Source organism: Rosa rugosa, chromosome 6 (genome assembly GCF_958449725.1).
Source record: "Rosa rugosa chromosome 6, drRosRugo1.1, whole genome shotgun sequence".
NCBI classification, from domain to species: Eukaryota; Viridiplantae; Streptophyta; class Magnoliopsida; order Rosales; family Rosaceae; genus Rosa; species Rosa rugosa.
The window spans coordinates 26,255,636-26,275,255 of record NC_084825.1 but is presented as its reverse complement, the minus strand read 5'-3'; the positions used below and the strand labels follow the sequence as shown (position 1 = coordinate 26,275,255).

The following is a 19,620-nucleotide window of genomic DNA, read 5'->3' as shown; positions in this document are numbered from 1 at the left end:
AGATTAGTTTCTCATATTCTTCTGTATGAATACATCACACTAATTCCTTGAACTAAAACAACTGAACTTCCAAACACCAAAGTAAAATCATTATGCCCATAATAAACCGGAAATGACCACTACTACAAAAACATGATTTAAGGACATTGGAAATGAGTCCTCTATTACATTTAAGGACACCCAAAAAAATGTGTCCTCTATCCGAGAGTCATTATAAGTCACATACAAGGACACTGGAAAAGAGTCCTCTTTTCTCTACAAGGACACTTAAACTGTGTCCTTAAAAACCAAAGTAACGTGTCCTCGTATCCAATAGAGGACACATAAAATGTGTTCTCACATCAATTGATCAATAGAAATGTGTCCTCTTTTCCCTACTATGACACATAAACTGTGTCCTCAAAGGTGTAAAATAAGTGTCCTTGTATCCATTAGAGGACAATAAAACGTGTTCTCATATCAATAGAAATGTGTCCCCTTTTCCCTACTAGGACACATTTCTTGTGTCCTCAAAACAAAATGAAAGTGTCATCCTTTGCTTGTAAGAACTCATAATCTGTGTCCTTGAAAGTTGAAAACTATCCAAAAAAAATTATCCAAAGCATCTAAAAACCACCTAAAGGACTATATTACTCACTAAAATACATTAATATACATACAAAATGAGTCTGAAGTGACTATAAAATGAACTAGAAAAAATAACTTAATGAATACTAATCTTCTGATTGGATATCAACCATGAATAACTGCAGAACTGCATTAACTCCACTGATATCTCCTTGCCAAATAATATCCTAAATAAACAACCCAAAAAACATGCAATTAGATAACTGCTAGAATGTGTTATGTACCTAGCAGCGGTATAATATTATCAAAGAACACAAGAATCCTCAGGTTATTCCTTACTAAGAATTGGGAACATAGAAGTAAATGGTAGTTACACCTATACATAAAGATTTGGGAAAGCAAAATTAATAACAACTCCAAAACTATAGATATCACTCTTGGCAGTAAGATGACCTTCAAATAGTGAAAAGTGGAGCCATTAAGAGATAGAGGCATCAATTTTGATATATGGTAATCAAGAATAAAGAGCGAAAGCAAAGGGTAAGACTCTTAAATTTAATGGTCAAAAGCAACTGGGAAAAGAAAATGTAAAAAAGATAACCGGAGATTCCAAACAAGCATGAGCAATAGAATTCAAAGTAAAGTAAAATTATACCTGTGGCTAGATATTTTGGGGCTGCATATCCATATGTGCCCATCACCCTAGTAGCTAGAGACGTTGCTTTTATCACCTATTGGCCCATCCTTGGCCAAGCCAAAATCTGACAGCTTTGCATTGTAGTTCTGGATTATACAAAAGGAATTCTCAGAATAGCTAACATGGAAGTCAGACGATCCCCTGAATCCTTTGAATAATTTAAAATAACAATATCGGTAGATTCATATCGAATCAAGCAGGATATTAGACGTCTTGAAGTCTCAATATATCATCCTTATTTCAGCACTATGCAAAAAGGCCAGCCCCTTTGTAGCACCAAGGGCAACCTTCATCCGGAGGGTCCAAGAAAGAGGTTGAAAATAAGAACCTCCTGGTACAATAGTTTAAAATTGTTAATAACATTACATAATCAAAGCCATTCTGCTTCAAAGTTATCTAGAGATATCTCTCAAGGAACTTACTAATGAACAAATGATTTTCCAGGCTGCCTCGAGGCATGAATTCATATACCAAAACGCGCTGTGCTCATCTTCCAAGCAATAGCCAATTAGTTTCACTGATTAGGATGATAGAACTGCCCCAAATAATTCACTTCTGCCTATCAAACACAAACGAAAGCACATTATCTGTCAACCATGAACTGAAGAGTAATTACAGTTTACATTAAAATGCTAAACTTAGATTTGCCAGAAGCAAATGCCAAAATGAAAGTACCATCCTAGAAGACTTGTTGAAACTTAAAGCACCAATGACTTGATGTGGGCGTAACTCTACCTTAACCAACTATTAAGAGGTTCTCCATGAAAACAAAGATAAACAATCAAGTACAACAATGAGCTTGATGTATTAGCAGAAAAGAACTTACCAACCACTCCCTATGACCCTGAAAACTTTCTTGGTTAAGCCGTTTCACAGCCAAAACTATGCCAATCCCAGGCTTTGCAGCTGTAAATGAATTTTCATCAATCCACCCTTTAAAAACAGAACCAAAGCCGCATTCTCCTAACACACTATCAGGACGGAAATTCCTGATGGCCAATCTGAGGTCAGAGAAACTGAAGCTCCTCAAATTGGATGACTGCAAGATCTCACCCTCTGTCTGAGGAGTTGGAGGTGCTGAAATTGATGAGACCTTGTTGCTTGTACTGCCATCAGTACTAACAAACTTTAAACCTGCACAAGTATATGCATAATTAAAGAAAAGGCCATAAACGCATGTCTCAAAAATAGCCACAAGTTATCTTTAGGACATAAGCTTATATCTAGCAGTGTTGAAGAAGAAATGAAGAATATGTTCATTAATGTCACCCAACTAGTGAAACAGATTAAAATCACATCAGAATGCAATTGAAGGAACTAACGGTTACAAGAGTTAAGCGGCAAAGGATATGGTATCACAGCATAATCAAAAATAAACATCCCCTCACAGATATTATATTCAAATTCTATGTTCAGTATCATCATGTATTGTAATAGCATCACCACAGAAAACAGAAAAAAATGCAAAGAAAGCAGAAAAAATACTATCAGATACCGAAACCCTAGAGCGAAAAGACTACAAATTGAACGAATTGGGAACATTTGTAGTTGGATAGAAGAGGGTTTGGGGGGGCAAATCTGACCTGCGCAGACTCGGGAGTCAAGCTCCTTGTGCTAGAGTAACCTCTTGCGGTAATCGGTGATGGCGGTGCTACGTCATACATACGACGTCCTCCGTCTCGGTCGACGTCATCGTCGCGGTGTTGGGGAGGAGAGAAATGGGGTCAAAAGGAACAATGGTCTGGGCTCTTGAGATTTTTGGGAGAAGAAGAAATTTGAGAGCTGCTGCGTCTAATAAAGCTTCGCTTTTACCTTTTTATGTGTTGGGCCCGCTGAAAATTGAATGAGGAGGGAATTCCCAAATTTTGGGAGCCAAAACGAATGACTTCTTTGGACCGTAGGTGTCCTTGTTGGTATCCTTTATTTCACAGTTCCACTTTAACTTTCACACAAATGAAGGAGGGTGTCCTAAATAACATTTAAGGACACTGAATAAATTGTGTGTCCTCAGAGCCTATATTTCTAGTAGTGGACTCCATTTAATTATTGTACAGTAGAAGGGGTTGTTTTTTAGTGTCATAGTCATACTTAAGAAGCATTCTACCTAGTTATGTGACCGGATTTTGATCCGGACCCGCTCCAGATCAGTGATTATTGGACGGGTTTGGATCGAAAGTTTTGATCTGTTGATCCGTTAATGATCCGAATCCGTTAACCCGTTTATTTAACGGATCAAATACGGATATAGGTCGATCCGATCCGTTAATGATCCGGCCCGTTTTTGTAATAATAAAATATTATTTTTTTATTAATATATTATTATTTTTTAAAAATATAAAATATGAAGAATTTCTAATACAATTTTTTTGCAGAAATCTAAGGGACAGTCTATCACCCAAGATTCCAAGAAGCATTAAGAATTTTGATAATGTAATTCTACTTTTGGTGATACTTTTCATGTTGTTTTAATATTTTATTAATATCTTATGAGGTATCATGATATAAATTTAATATTACTATTTAAAATTTTAAAATATTTGAAATTATAACGGGTCGGATTAGCGGATCGGGTATCCGTTAATCCGGCGGATATGGATTTGGATCGAGCTATCAACGATCCGCCGGATTAACGGAACGGGTTTGGATCGAATTTTTTTTTTTTAAGTAAACGGATTTGGATTTAAGTCGATCCGATCCAAATCCGGTCCATTTACAGGTCTATATGTTTGTCTTCTCATTCTTGGATATGAATGAAGAGTATATATGATTCTATTGAAAATAAAATAAAATAAATTTCAAAATAAAGGAAGTAAATATCATGAAATACAAACAAATAGAAACTAAAAGTAATGAAATAATTAACTGCGGTATGATAACAAAAGTACAGAGCCCTTTGTCATTAATTTTTTAGGCCAGCCCTGATCTTCCTAACGGTACTAACATCTGTCTTGAATGATTTTGCCAGGACAACATCACGAATTCCAGAGCTGAAGATGGAGGCTGGAACTGCAACTGTTCTAGCGCTTGCGCTTCCAAATGCTGCAATGGCAGTGGCTGGCAAATTAGGATCCGCGTTATACTGATAATGGATCAATCCCTTAGGAAACACAAACATATCTCCAGCTTGAAGCTTTTTAGTATATAGAATGTTTTTCGAGTCAATTAGGCCTACTTCCAAGGAACCAGTAAGGACAAACATAAGTCCGGCAGAGTCAAGGCGGGTGTGAGGTGGGAATAATGTGTTTGGAGGGAATTGAAGCATGGTGTATGACACACTCTGGCCTTTGAGAGCAGGGAACTCATCCATGCTTGCTTTTGTTGCCGTGAAGGTTTTGGGTGCTTGATCAAATAAGCCGCGGAATCCTGTGTATGTGAAGAATGAGGCATCAACAGTTGTGCTGGTGTGGTTTTCTGGGAGTATGTAATCGGAAGTGATGTCAGAATCACTTGCCAGCGCTCTTCTGGAGATGGCCAAAGCAATTACCGATATGATCACCAGTAATTGGATCAGTCTCATAGTCATAGCCATGGTGGGTGGTTTATAAGGGTTAGAAATATAGTACTGCTAGGCTGCTATCTGCTTCTGTTGTATATGGTTTTGTGTGGTTTAACTTATTGCTAGGATGGTATTTATATATGTTCGAAAGGATCGATGCAATAACTAAAGTTGGTGGACGCTGGGTGATGAAATTTTGTTTGTTGATTCTTTGTTTTCTTCATTTGGCATTAATTGAGAAGGCACCACTTCTGAAATACCATGTCAAACAGTGAAAAAGTCAAGATATGTATACGTAAATATACAGATATACTAATATATAGAAAGACATAGTCTGAAATCTAGATGATGATGTCACGTGCATGTCCCTTACTGTTTTGCTTGAGGTCTTGAAGTGTGTCTTCATTTGTTGAGTGAGTCTTCGGGGTCTAGATAAAGCCTTTGCTTCTGTTGAATAAGTCAGTTCCAGTCTTCTTCCAAATTAAACATGCGTGTTTTAGATTATAGAGTCTATTAAATATAAATTTGGTTGGTTAGTGGTCTGATTCGATTTATGTTTGGCAAAGCAAATAACGTTAAGTGATTAGAGGCAACAAGAGTATTATTATAAACTCGATCACAGAAATAGTTTTAATTCTTCTATTTTTAATTTTATTTCCGGTCATTATCAGATCCGGTCGGCAGATACATAATTAAGCTATATATCTAGTTCAAGGACGAATGAAACATTCATTCTTCGCTTTATTCTCCAACTCGATCTGTGTAACAAAGTTCTTCGGTCGATGATGAACGAATCAATTTCGTACGTTCCAATGTGCTACATGGATGGATCTAAAGAATATATTCACATATCTGCACCACTGGTGGTAATTAGTCTTAAAACTTATCAACTACAGCACATGCATTAGCAGAGACCTGATCAAATCATGGAGGTATGCATTATCAACTATTCACGTACGTGATCATCAGTTAGTTAAATACCTCTATTCTTTTTTAATTTTATTCTATTTCTTTTTTTTATAAGCAAAAAAAAAAAAAAAAAGAATCTCTACCACACCTAACGTCAAGTTTATTTAAGAGACAAAATTCATATCCACATGCGCTTGAGGAAATCTTGTGGCTCAAGATAAAAATCTGTGTGATACCCAAAAATATCAAACGTACAGGTACGATGTCACATGCATACGTGCGCTGTTATGCATATACCGGATATTAGCATCTAATGATCTTATGGAATACGACTGATAGTGCAAACATCAATTCAACCAAACTAAGTTGGATTTGGCCAAAAAAGAAAAAAAAAATTAAATCGAACTACTGTAGCAGGCTTTTCATATCTCTCAACTTAATTTCATTTTCTGTTTTATTTTCTATGGAGACATTATCTCGAGACCTTGAAATATCCATGTGATTTTCATTAGTTTGATTCGACAAGAACTTCAACGTAAATTCAGTTTTTGGTTGTACAGTTTTTAATTTCTGGTTATGAATGTTATATTCTATGTCATAGGTGGTTCAGCAAATACTACCATATATATAGATTGATGAGATTAGCTAATTCGCATAGTGCCCACTGAGAGCATGGAACCCAGCTGCTTGCTTTTGTTGCTTTGAATGTTTCGGGTACGCGTGCTTGGTCTAACATCCCGCATATATAGTTTTGTTTATGTAAAACATTACATCAAGAGTTGTGCTATATTATGATTTCGTGGGAGTAAATATAGTCAAAATGTGATAGCTCTGTGTAAATATACAAATACAAAGACATAGTCTAGACGATCATGTTGCTTGCCATGTCCTTGAGATCTTCAAGATTGTCTCTTTATGTTGAGTGAGTCTCGGAGTTTAGGTAATTGGGTTAGTAAATATTTTGAACAAGTCATTTCACCAAAGCTTATTTTGGGCTGATCCCAAAGTTAGTGCATTCGTACGTGTTAACTAGTCGGATTTTGAATGAGCTGCATGATTATGGCAAAGATATATAGTAGCGAGTTTCCTTTGATTTACATGAACGAGTGCCAAATTAAGTACTGCATATAATTACTAATTAAGCATGCATGAGAAATACACAATGAGGACATAACTGATCTAACTCAACCGGCCCCCTTCCCTAAGCCCTTTTCTTTCTAGCTGAAATCGGAGGCTAAGAGAGGCAAAGAGCCTCCTTAATCTCTAAAATTTTATTGATGTAGAAATAAAATTACAAGAAGAGGGATGGGGAGTCAGCCGGGGACCAAATAACCAAAATTAACATCCCGAATAAAATTCAAAACAAATTACGAAAATGAAAACCAACACTACAACAAAATTAGTCTTTTACGGCGCACATATCATGTGTGTCGTCTGAATGTGTTTATTTATGTCATTCACGCCGTACATCTTATGTATGCCGTAAATTTAATTATCTATTAATGGCATGCACAAATATGTGTGTCGTGAATGAGTTATTTCACTAGTTTTTTACGACTTACTTTTTTAGCATGTCGTAAATGAGTTATAAATTTTTTTTTTTTTCAAATTTGTTTTAAAAGAAGTATATTACATTTTTTTTATTGAAAAAAAGAAAAACAAAAAAGAGGGATCTGATTTAAATCACTTCAAATTTAAGCTGCCATATTCTCTTCGTCTTCACCGTTCGCCTGCAAAGCTTTCAAGCTCACTTCGTCTGGCGCCAAATCTACATATACTTCCCGCTCAAGTTCTCAAGGTTTGAGAGCTCAGTAATGGGAACTCTGAGCTCAGGACCAGTCTCTCTCTCGTTTTTACTCTCTCGGTTATTTCATCGAACACCTTCTCTGCATCTTCAATTTCCTGCTTTAAATTCTCAGTATTGTTGATTCACCTTTTCGTTTCGAATTCCAAATAGTATTAGTGTTTCAGTTCGTTTTGAATTTCTTGTTGATTTTGCAGTTCGATTAGGGTTTGATTGTGTGGAATGATTGGTAGAACTAAGTGAGGGCCAAGTTATCGCGTATAGTAACATCGATCTCTTCAACTCTCTCTCTTTGCTCTACTGACTCTACTTGCTTCCGATTCGGTTCATCTCCATTTTGATCTGTAATTTCGCTTTTCCCTGTATGCTAGGGTATTTCTCAATCATAGCTTCTCTAATTCCAGCGGTGAATTCCGATACCGAATCCTTCATTTTAACAATTTCATAGCAGATGACGGTTTAAATTACGCAACTGTTTGTGAGAATTGATGTATTGATTGATTGAATTGGTTTCTGAAACTGCGATGATTTTTATGAACTGATTTGATTGTGTATGCTAGATTGGTTGCGAATTGCATTGAATTGTGATTTTAGTTTGGTTTTGATATGGTTGGGTTTTGGAAGATGGAGGTTTTGATTGTGTTTATGTACAGGGGATCAGGAGCCACAAGCACAGCAGTCCTAGTATCCTCACTCTTTTAACTCCCCGAGCTCTGCTCGTCCTTTAACTCCAAGTAGAACCTCTTCTTCTTCCAATTTGAGTTTTAGGGGTAACTCCCCGTCACCTGTTTCTCCCTCCGAAGCTGCCGGTGTTATTGCTTCTTTGAAGGACAAAAGGTAGGGATCCTTTGATATCTATTGATTGTATATAAATAATGGTTTACTCATAGCACAGTTTTTTAATTCCATGATCCTTATTATTCACCGTCTATTAAGTTCATGTTTCTAGGTTGGTGTATATCTACTTGTTGCTTCTTGTGCATTAGATTAGATAATCTGCAAATGCTTGTTCAGTCCTTTTGTTGCCATCCCTTATTGATTGTTCTGGGGTAGTTGTAAGTTTTGTTTGAACTGGTTCATGACTCGAAATTGAGAACATACCTCAGAAGGTTTTGATAGACTAAAGAATGTTGAAAAGTAGTTGATGACTAATAGAAGGAAACAGTTTGTATTTATGCCGAGCATAAAAGCTTAGAAATTAGGTTTACTTGAATTGTTATTTATTGAAAATTTCATGGATGGCACACGCAATGCATTTCTAATTTGAGGGCAGTTCATGTAGGAATAGAAAACGTAAGTGTGTGTGAGGGGATGAAAGTTGGATATGTTGGTAATGCATACAGAAAGTTTTTTTTTTTTAAATCAATTATTTAAATAATCTATTCAAGACTCTTCACTTAGTATGCTATGGACTCTGTTTGGTTTAACTTTCCCACTTGATGATTGATACTCTTCTCAGTATATTATAGAGTAGAATTAACAGGTTAATGATATATTTATAGTAAGTAATAACTTGGGGGTTTAAATTCTTTTGCACATTTATTATAGTTTGGTAACTTATATGGTTTGATCTTATTATATTACGGGGGAGGCTTTGGCATAGTGAAAGCAAGTAATTACTAATATCAGTTTACTCTACTTTCCTCTCTCTCCTATCTATCTTGTTCTCTTACACTTGTCCTACAACAAGAGTGAAACATTGTAACTTCAATTTCTAACAGTGTTTCCTTGACATGTTTCTGACCAGAAAAGAACATTCTCTTTCTTATTATTGTCTTATGAGTAATATATTTGTTGTCTAAGTTCATGCATTTTCATCTTACCAGAAGTTGTCAGCATAGTAAATGTGGTTGCTCTAATGTTCTTTGCTGCATTGTTGATGGGGGACATAAGTAGCAGAAGCCATTAGAGGTTTAAAGGTATATAGGAGACATGTTGAAAGTGGGATAGATACTTAGATGTTATATGTTTTTGTTAATCAATGCCTAATTCATCATGGAAATTCTGATGCTGATGGAACAGGAATATATGTTTCATGATTTTCTGGTCGAGTTTTATTTAGTCTTCAAGCTTTTCTAAACTATATCCTAGATTCCTAGATGAATTGATACTGATCAGGATGATAGGATGAACTAATTTGTTCTCTTGTCATCAAGCTTTGTTCCTAGTGTTGAATCTTTCTCTGTAGAAGCCAAGATTGAATACAGGGGTTTAGAATTTGTCCAATGTTACTGTGAATTATGGGGTTTAGAAATTGTCCAAAAATTTGAGGTTTTTCTGTAACTGGGTTTTGCTAATATGGGTTTAGTGTGACAGTTCTTATTGCAATTTACTTTGTTTGGTTGTCAAGAAAGTTTTGAGATGGAAATGGCTTGGTATTTTCAATTATGCTTCATGATTTGAGTAAAGAAACAATTCTGGAAATGACAATTGTTGACAATTGTGGGGGTGGGACTGTGGGGAGGGTTATTGTGTGTAATATGCTAAATTTGAACTTTGATTTTGACGTGAGCAGTTTAAAGATTTGTTTTTATTAGATCATGCCTTTTCAAAACTTGTCCAATTTGAATATACCCTTCAATTGGCGAATAGATAGAATGAACAAATCTTCAGTTCTTGATGAAATTTGGTCCTTTATGTTTGAATTGCCTTTATCAGAGCCCTTTAGTATAATCTTGGATAATGGGGTTACTGTGGATTGTGCTAAATGTCCAACGTTAGAAATTGTAAAGGGAATGGGGGTTGTTAGGATGAGATAACAATGGTGGAAGGTGCAATCTGGAATGCTGATAACCTCAAGGTAAAAGCAAAGTTCTTGTGCTTTTGGTTATTTGTTTTGACTTTTATGGATTATTCATTTGTACTGATTGAAGAGTCAACTTCACTAATGCTTGTAATTGCTTGTCTTTGTAGGCTCTATGATGTACGACTTCTTTATGGAAAATGGTTGGCATGTGACATCATATCAAGCTATAATCTGCCCCTTCAAGTACTCATGTAATCAATCTGAAGAAAATTCTAATCTAGCTAGCATGTTCTATATTTGAAAACCAGTTTAGTTATAATATGATTTTGTAATATGAAGTTATTTAATTGATGTAATTCACTACATGAATGCTTTTGTTTATTATGCTTGAATGAAAAATATTTTCTATTAGAAGAGTGAATGAAGACATCTTTTACGACACGCAAAATGGTTTTTTACGACACGCAAAAGGGTCTTTTACGACATGCAAAAGGGTTTTTTACGGCACACAATCAAAGTTGTAAAATATCTTTCACGGCGCACAAAAGAGTGTTTTAGGACACGCAAAAAATATTTTTTACGGCGCACGTTTTGTGTGCCACAAGAGAAATTTATCTTTTACGACATGGTCTTTTACAACACACTTCTTTGTGCCGTAAAGTTGTCTTTTACGACGCACATTGTGTGTCGTAAAAGACCAGTGTTGTTGTAGTGCAACTAGCGAAAATAAAACTTTGGCATAGGTACCCAATGGTCGCTCTTCTAACCTTCCCTAAACCTTTCCACAACTAATCAACCACAGTAACACAAACTATGTGTATTTTTTTTTAGTGAAGGGAAACAATGTCTATGTCTGCGAGGCACTCGTGGCACAAGTAGGAACTCTTCATTTTTCCTTCAGGGGAGGATATATAGTGATCTTGTTCGTTATGTTTTTGAAATAAGGCTTTTCATTGAGAACAAGAAATCAGCTGAGATCTTACCAAAAAAAAAAATCAGCTGAGATATATACCATTTTGATTATAATAACCTCCTTACTAGTGGCAGATCCATGATTGAAACCTTACGGGGACTTGGATTTCTTATATAAAAAAAAAAAAGATTATGAAGAATCTCGATGGTGCGAGAGAATTTTATTATTTAAAAAAAACGATACACCTAGTCAGGGGGACGTAGTGAGCATTTGAACCATTCCTATAACATTTGAGATAATTTAACTATAATCACATAAACAAATATAGTGTTTTCTAAACAAACATTCTGTTCCAGTTCATAGTTCCATTTGAACCATGCCTAGCTATAACATTTGAGATAATTTAACTATAATCACATAAAACAGTGAGGGTCTGATCGTCCAAGCCAATACAATCGGTTAATTTTAACCACAAATACTTTCTAGAATTGTTGTTGAAGTAGATATCATAGCAATGGATTCAAGATGGAGATGACCAGTCTTGAAGGGGCATTTGTAGCTATAACATTTACTCTCAGCAGTGCTCTACACTCCTTTGTACCAAATCAGGATCTATGGTCTTAAAATAAAATGGATAAGAACAAACTTTCTCTAGTGGTTTTCTTAATTGTTTGTGGCATTGGCATTTGTCCTACCAATGTGACTGCTACCTATAAAGACGATGTTCTAGCTATGAACATTATGGAGAAACAACATGTGCCATGAAATGGATAACAATGGATGATGGTCCCTTAGTAGTGCATATATAAGTCTGAAACAGACATAGTTGATGACATATAATGAGTTATGCAACACGTCCTTTGTAAACTTGTTCAGTGAAGACTCAATAGAACAGGTGACACAGACCTGAGAAGAAGCAACATACCATGGATATACACCGCTTGTCAGCTCACTGTGAAAGTACTAGAATGGCCTAGAGGGGGGGGGGGGGGGGGGGGGGGGTGAATAGGCAACACTCTGGAATGTACACACAAAATCGAAACTGATCTTAAGGATTGTAATAAGATTGCTATCCCAAGACAATGAGAAATAGAACAAGCAGAGATCAACGTAACAAGCAAACACACATATAAGAATCCAGGAAACACAGAAGATGTTTGCGCAGTAAAAATCCTCAAGGTGAGGTAAACAACTGCGTGACCTTAACTCTTGAAGGCCAAGTGCTCAAGCACACACTATAAGATAGTAATCAAATTACAAAGTAGACTTACAACCTCTCGGATAACTCTGAACGCGGTTACCTCTAGCTAAACTCATTCAAGCCGGTTGAACTACTTCACACAAATTTGCTTCCTTCCTCTAGATGCACTTCACACGTATCGACTCGTCAATCTTCAATTCTTGAATATGCTTGACTCCTAACTGAACTCGTAGATCTTTCAAGCATGAGAATGATATGGATGATGTATGAATGAACTCTTGACTTACTAACTCACTTAGACATGGAACAAATGAATTAATGATCAAGACACAGCTTTGCCTTATGAAACAAAAGAACTTTTCTATCGTGCAAAGCTTCACCAAAAGAACCCTTATGCAGGACATATATATGCGTCAAGAGTAGACTCCCCCTAAAACAATTAGGGTATCATCAATTGTATTAAACAGTTTGACACCAATTAGGAAACAACCTTTTCAAAAAGATAGCATGATAAACAAAGAATATTGTATCATAAAGATAAAAGATACATGCATAAATAACGCATCAAGGACTTAATGACTGACATAACCACTTAAAAAAAAAAAAAACTTCCTTTGGAAAACAGAACACACAGACAACGTACCATGCATGGACTCAATACAGACTACTAAGGGATTGACGCACAGCTGTCAATCCCAATACTTAGTTATGCAAAATGCAATGAATGAATCTTACCAGACCTTCCATACGAGTCAGCAGGATCTTGTCTTGTGTTTCAAGCCATGAACCTCAATTCCAATTGTTAAGATCATTCTTCTCAAACACACTCTTAAGCTAGAACTCTCTAGTTTTGTATAAAGGGAATGCCAACATACAAGTTCCTATACTAACAATCTCCCCCTTTGGCATTCCTATACAAAACTACACTCAACTAATTCTAAACTCAACGCAAACGTCTTCCATCATATCTGACACTTTCATTGTACCTGAAACACTCAACCAACATACCAAGTGAAAAGTAACTGAAATTGCATTAATCAAAAGTTCAAAGCTAACAACAGTCACAAGATCAACTTCTAACCAATAGTTCAGGTAAACAAAATCAGCTAGCACCAAGGAAACCAAAACAGGAAGTAAGCACTAGCTAGCAAGAAACATTCTCCCCCTTTTTGTCTAGGAATGACAAGGGGGCCTAACCAATAAACTTAATGCGAACACCAGCCGGGAGAGCAACGTGATAGCTTCCCATGTCAAGAGAAAATGGTGCTAAATTGTTTTTTTTTTTTTTTTTTTTTTTGAAATGTAGCACAGAGTTGACATTGTATAATCAAGGCCCAATAAGAAGACCAATGTCAAGTGGTGTGCAATTGATATATTGTACCCGGTAATCTACAAACACGAACAAGGACCCTAGTAGGAACAAGAAGAATGGATCAAACCAAGGGCTAACAGGGTGTAGTGAGCAACTCCCCCTCAATCTGAGCCAGAAAGAAAATGAAAAGTACACACCTGATGATGAAGCAAGCAATGAGGCATGACTAGATCCCTGTGAGAGTAGTGAATCTCAATGAAATGGGCAGAAGCGAAGATGTTAACAATTTACTCACCTACCGTGTAAGACAAAATTAAGCGAGAACCAAGAGCAACCAGCCAACCCAGAAAATTTAGACACGAACAAAAATATGTGCCCACCCAACTTGAATGGAAAGTGAACAAGAATCAATGTGGGGTGTAACTCGATCGAAGTAGCCAAACCGAGGCCTCAAAAACGTGTTCACATGCAAGGATCCATATTATTATGATGATTTTTTTATTTTTTTTTATTTTAATGGAATCCGCATCCTTATAACACCCTTCTCCCTTTTTTTTTTTTTTTTTTTTTCGGACAAAAAAAGCACAACCGTAGTGACCCATGTAGCGAGTTTTACGTCAGTGGCTCTCAGACCAGTTGGTCTTAAGGCACTAAGTATAACAAGGATACCCCAAGGACTTATCAGCTCGAATCACTAGGTATAATATCAAACAACCACCGGGGGACCAAACCATTCCTGTTTCTTCCCAAACCTCATATCGTTCGTCACGACCGAGGCCTGTTTACTTTGGGAATAGCCTGGCCAAGCTCCTTCAAGAGTATATTTTATTTTGGAAGGAGCAAAATAACACACAACAGAATCGAACCCAGTAATTGAGAAACCTCAAGTTCAGACAAACTTTGGACAAGGTGTGATCCCCACAAGAGATTCAAGTGTGCATGTGATTAGATCAAGGGGCAAGAGTGACCACAAACCTTGGTTCATGCTAGACTCCTAGGTTGGCAGGTGTAGCAAGGTCGGAACACTTGTCATTGGATTACCAGTAAGCATGAAATCAGGAATCAAATGCCTCAACCACAAGTCAAATTTTTCCATAACCATCACAGGGATTGCAGACATGCATGCAATCCTAAGAAACAATGTAACGAGACAAAACATGCACCTATACTAATTGAATGGAACACACCGTACATGCATGCAAATGTAACTAGGCTCAGGAATGGAGGGAGAGGATCAGAGTTTAGCACATACCCCTATAGCTTTACGAAGTGATGCAAAGCGAGTGTGATCTAGGGGTTTAGTAAGCAGATCAGCTAACTGATGTTCAGTGGGTACAAAGTCAAGTTCAAGTATGTCTTTTTCAACCAAATCACGAATGAAGTGATATCTAATATCAATGTGTTTAGTGCGAGAATGTTGAACAGGATTCTTTGATATATTGATGGCACTTGAATTGTCACAAAAAATAGCAAGCTTACCTTGGCTGAAACCATAATCCATAAGCATCTACTTCATCCATAACATCTGTGTACAACAACTTCCAGCTGCAACGTATTCCGCTTCAGCAGTGGAAAGAGAAATACAATTCTGCTTCTTGCTATGCCAAGCCACCAGGTTGTTGCCCACAAAGAAACAGCCACCAGAGGTGCTTCGTCGATCATCTAAATTTCCTGCCCAATCTGAGTCCGAGTAACCTGCAACTTCCACATTAGTCTCAAAAGTATAAAAGATACCAAACTTGGACGTACCTGAGACATATCTGATGATGCGCTTAACTGCCTCAAGATGAGATACTTTGGGATTTGCCTGATGTCGAGCACATACACCGACACTGAAAGAAATGTCTGGTCTACTTGCAGTAAGATATAGTAGACTCCCTATCATGCTTCTATATAGTGTTTGGTCAACACTCTTTCCAGAAAGATCCTCACTAATTTTTGTGCTAGTGCTCATGGGTGTGGGGATTGCAGTTGCTGTTTCCATCCCAAACTTCTTCACCAAGTTTTTTGCATACTTGGATTGTGACAAAAACATACCTTCTTTTAATTGTTGAACTTGCAGACCCAGAAAGTAATTTAATTCCCCACACATGCTCATTTCAAACTCACTTTCCATCACTGTAGTGAACTCTTTCACAAGAGTATCAGAGGTAGACCCAAATATTATGTCATCCACATATACTTGGGCTATCATTATGTGCTTATGAATTCTCTTAACAAAGAGTGTTTTATCCACTGCCCCACGCTCATATCCTTTGCTCAGCAAATGAGCAGACAAACGCTCATACCAAGCCCTAGGGGCTTGTTTCAAACCATACAAAGCTTTCTTTAGTCTATACACATGATCGGGATTGTGAGGGTCTGTGAATCCCTGTGGTTGTTCTACATAAACTTCTTCATGCAAAACACCATTTAAAAAAGCACTCTTAACATCCATTTGATAGACTTTAAACCTAAGATGACAAGCAACCGCAAGCAAAAGTCGAATTGATTCGAGTCGTGCAACCGGGGCAAAAGTCTCATCAAAATCTAATCCCTCAACTTGTGTATACCCTTGAGCTACAAGTCTAGCTTTGTTTCTAGTGACAACCCCTTTTTCATCAGTCTTGTTTTTGAAAATCCATTTTGTGCCAATAACATTGCAATTTTTAGGTCTAGGAACAAGAAACCACACATCATTCCTACTGAATTGATTAAGCTCATCATGCATTGCATTAATCCAATCATCATCACACAAGGCTTCTTTGACATTTTTAGGTTCAATCAACGAAATAAAGCCAAAGTGTGAAACTTCATTGATTTTCTCAACATTATTTTCCACAAAACAGAACAAGGCAGATTCACTTACCTCATGGGCTGCTCGGCTCCTAGTTTTCAATCCATCGTTCAATTCTCCAATGATGTCTGAAGCAGAGTGATCCTTTTGAACTTGCTTATGTCCTCGTCTGTGTACCGGAGGAGCACCGAATAGTGCCTCATTTATTTCATTATTCTCTTGATCACCTTCTCCCCCAAGTTGTACTTGATCCTTGCTAAGTGGAGGATAATCTTCATCTGCAAAGAAAGGCACTGAACGAACAACAGAGTCATCAATAGTTACATTGATCGTTTCAAGAACAGCTTTAGTTCTCTTATTGTACACCCTATAAGCTCGACTATTTGAAGAATACCCAAGAAAAATACCATTATCACTACGAGCATCAAACTTTGCAAGATGTTCTCGATCACGGAAAATGAAACAAGGACTACCAAAGGTTTTTAGATGACTCACATTGGGTTTCTTACCTTTCCACATTTCATAGGGAGTTTTTTCAGTACCTGGACGAAGAAAAACACGATTTGTAGTGTAGCAAGCAGTGTTGACAGCCTCTGCCCAAAACATGTGTGCTACTCCAGAACCACACAACAATACTCTTGCCATTTCAATCAAAACCCTGTTCTTCCTTTCAACTATACCGTTTTGCTGAGGTGTGATGGGTGCAGAATATTCATGCATAATACCAAGCTCATCACAAATTTTAGCAAAAGATGCATTTTTAAACTCAGTACCATGATCTGTTCTAAGCCGAACAATGCAGGTATTTGAAGAGAATTTCTCATTTAAAATTCTTTTGCATAGTCCTTTAAAACTAGTGAAAGCATCAGACTTTTCTCTCAAGAAGTTTACCCATGTGAATCGTGTAAAGTCATCAACAACAACAAGAATGTACTTCTTACCTCCTATACTCTCCGTCTGAATAGGCCCAACTAAATCCATGTGCATCAAATCCAATGGTTGAGAGGTTGTGACTTCATTGATTGCATGGTGTGAGCTCCTTGTCTGCTTACCTAGCTTGCATCCTTCACAAACAATATATGTTTGTCCACTCAATTTTGGTAAGCCACGGACACCTTCTTTGTTGGACAGCTTCACAAGATCTTGAAAGTTTACGTGTCCCAACCGCTGGTGCCAGAGTTCCAAAATATCATCTGAGGTTTTGATCTTCATGCATACCTGTGGCATGTTAGTTTCATTTGCATGGATGCAAAAGCAATTATCTTTGGAGCGCTTTCCTCCCATGATACTATTACCACCATCATCAAGCACAACACAATTTTTCTTGTTGAAATAAACACCTTCATAATCATCACACATTTGACTCACACTGATCAGGTTAGAATGCAAACCTTCCACATATAGAACATTTTGCAAGTTAGGGATACCTGGTGTGCAAACACTCCCTTTGCCCATTACCTTTGCTTTCCTCCCATCTCCAAAAGTGACAGAACCACATGTGAACTCATTTGAGAATGAAGTGAACCAGCTTTTGTCACCTGTCATGTGTCTAGAGCAACCACTATCAATGTACCAAGTGTCAGCTCTTCTTGCTTCTAAAACAGTTAAGGCAACAAGACAAGTAGCTTCTATGAAGTCTGAATCATTAGAATTCACAGATGTATGCAAGCAAGTATTATCAGTGACAATTGAATCAGAACAAGGAAAATTCACAGAAGCAACATGACAAGAAAGTGATCCTTTTTCTACCCAGATTTGTCTCAATTTAGGAGTCAAGGACTTCGGGATTGAAACAAGCTTAGCAATCCTGTTAACCTCTTTCAGATGTTCTTTCAGTTTGACTTCCAAGGACAGATTTTGAACTGACCTTCTAGACACACTCAACCCCTGGAAGGTTTTTCTGAGAAGATTACACCTAGGTCTAATGTGACCAGATGTAATACCCCGGAAAATCCAAATTAAATTCCGTGGATTTTTAGAAATGATTTCACGATAGTAGGAGCGAGTACGAAGCTTGGAGAAGTTGTGGAATTAGTTCGAACGATTTTATTTTCGAAAACGAACGTTTTTAGGGGGTCAACAAAGTTGACTTTTTATACGTTCAAAATTTGGGAAAACTTCCTTCATGAAAGTTGTAGAGCTCGTCGATACGAGTTCGTGGACATGTGGAACGCAATATTCGGAGTTCGTATGATTAAGTTATGAATATTTGAAAATTGGGAATTTTCTATAAATAGGAAAAATATCAGATTTATTCATTAAGGACGAAAAAATGCAAATTTTGCATTTTGGCCCCCGGTTTCCTCCGTTCTCTCTCCTCCCTACGCAGCCGACCCGACTGACCCGACCCGGACCCATCTCCCTCCTCCGGCGTCCTCCGGCCACGACCCGGCCCTCTCCGGACTCGCCGTGCCACGCCCAGCCGCCTGGTGGCCTCCCCTTGCACCGCCGCTGCCCCCAGACGTGGATCGAAGCCCCCCAGAGCCTAGCATTCGACCCGACCGGATCTTGGCCGTGCCGGCGTTGCACGGGCCGATCCTCCCCATTTTCGTGATCTCCTCCTCCCCCTGATCATCCCCATATAGGCCTTGCTTGACGATTTGGAGTGTGGAGTGAAAGATCACGAGTTGAAGATTTCGACGTCCCTGATTCAATCTGGAATCTGATCAGACGCACGAGATTAATCCAACTTCAACGCTTGATCTAGGACGATCTAGGCCGAACCAGGCTTAGCTCCAGGTATGAAAGTCGACCACCCTTTCATTTTGAACCAGTTTGTAGTTGGTCACTTTGCCATCTGAGGTGGTTGACCGGCGTTGACCGCCGCGTTGACCGCCCACTGACCACCGCTTGTGGCGGCGCATCAGACCATATTTCGAGTTTTCATTATCTAGGCGATGATCTATGCATCCATACGAGCGTTTTGATATATAACATGGTCATGTTAGAAAAAGTTGATAAATAGTGGATTTTCGTTTTGACGTTACTATTTAACGTTTTTACGTTTATCTTCGGTTTACGATCTGTGAAGATCTGACCATCGGTTTTGCTTCAATTTTGGATATGTTGATCGTATGACTGTCCCGGTGACTTTGTGAGGTCACGGGCGAAGATCCGACCGTTGGATCTTCGTATAATTGAGAAATAGTGATTCGGAAGGCGATTCGTGAGAATCTGACCGTCGGATTTTCATATAATT

At 37.7% G+C, this 19,620-nt stretch overlaps 1 protein-coding gene, 1 long non-coding RNA gene and 1 pseudogene across 4 annotated transcripts; 1 reads left to right on the top strand and 2 right to left on the bottom strand.

Moving 5' to 3' along the window:
- Nucleotides 1-604: 604 nt before the first annotated feature.
- On the bottom strand, nt 605-2,957 carry LOC133716492 (probable serine/threonine-protein kinase PBL10; annotated as a pseudogene).
- Nucleotides 2,958-4,100: 1,143 nt separating this feature from the next.
- On the bottom strand, nt 4,101-4,859 carry LOC133718743 (putative germin-like protein 9-2). Its single transcript, XM_062145612.1, has one exon. It carries the CDS (start codon nt 4,791-4,793, stop codon nt 4,164-4,166), a length of 630 nt encoding a protein of 209 aa, XP_062001596.1. The 5' UTR covers nt 4,794-4,859; the 3' UTR covers nt 4,101-4,163.
- Nucleotides 4,860-7,300: 2,441 nt separating this feature from the next.
- On the top strand, nt 7,301-10,627 carry LOC133718446 (uncharacterized). 3 transcript variants are annotated; one of them, XR_009850301.1, is made up of 4 exons: nt 7,301-7,533; nt 7,671-7,817; nt 8,127-10,273; nt 10,387-10,627. It is a non-coding gene; the product is annotated as an uncharacterized LOC133718446 (long non-coding RNA). The 3 variants fall into 3 exon arrangements; XR_009850300.1 differs by having other exon boundaries at nt 7,671-7,845; XR_009850299.1 differs by lacking the exon at nt 7,671-7,817.
- The last annotated feature ends 8,993 nt before the right edge of the window (nt 10,628-19,620 follow it).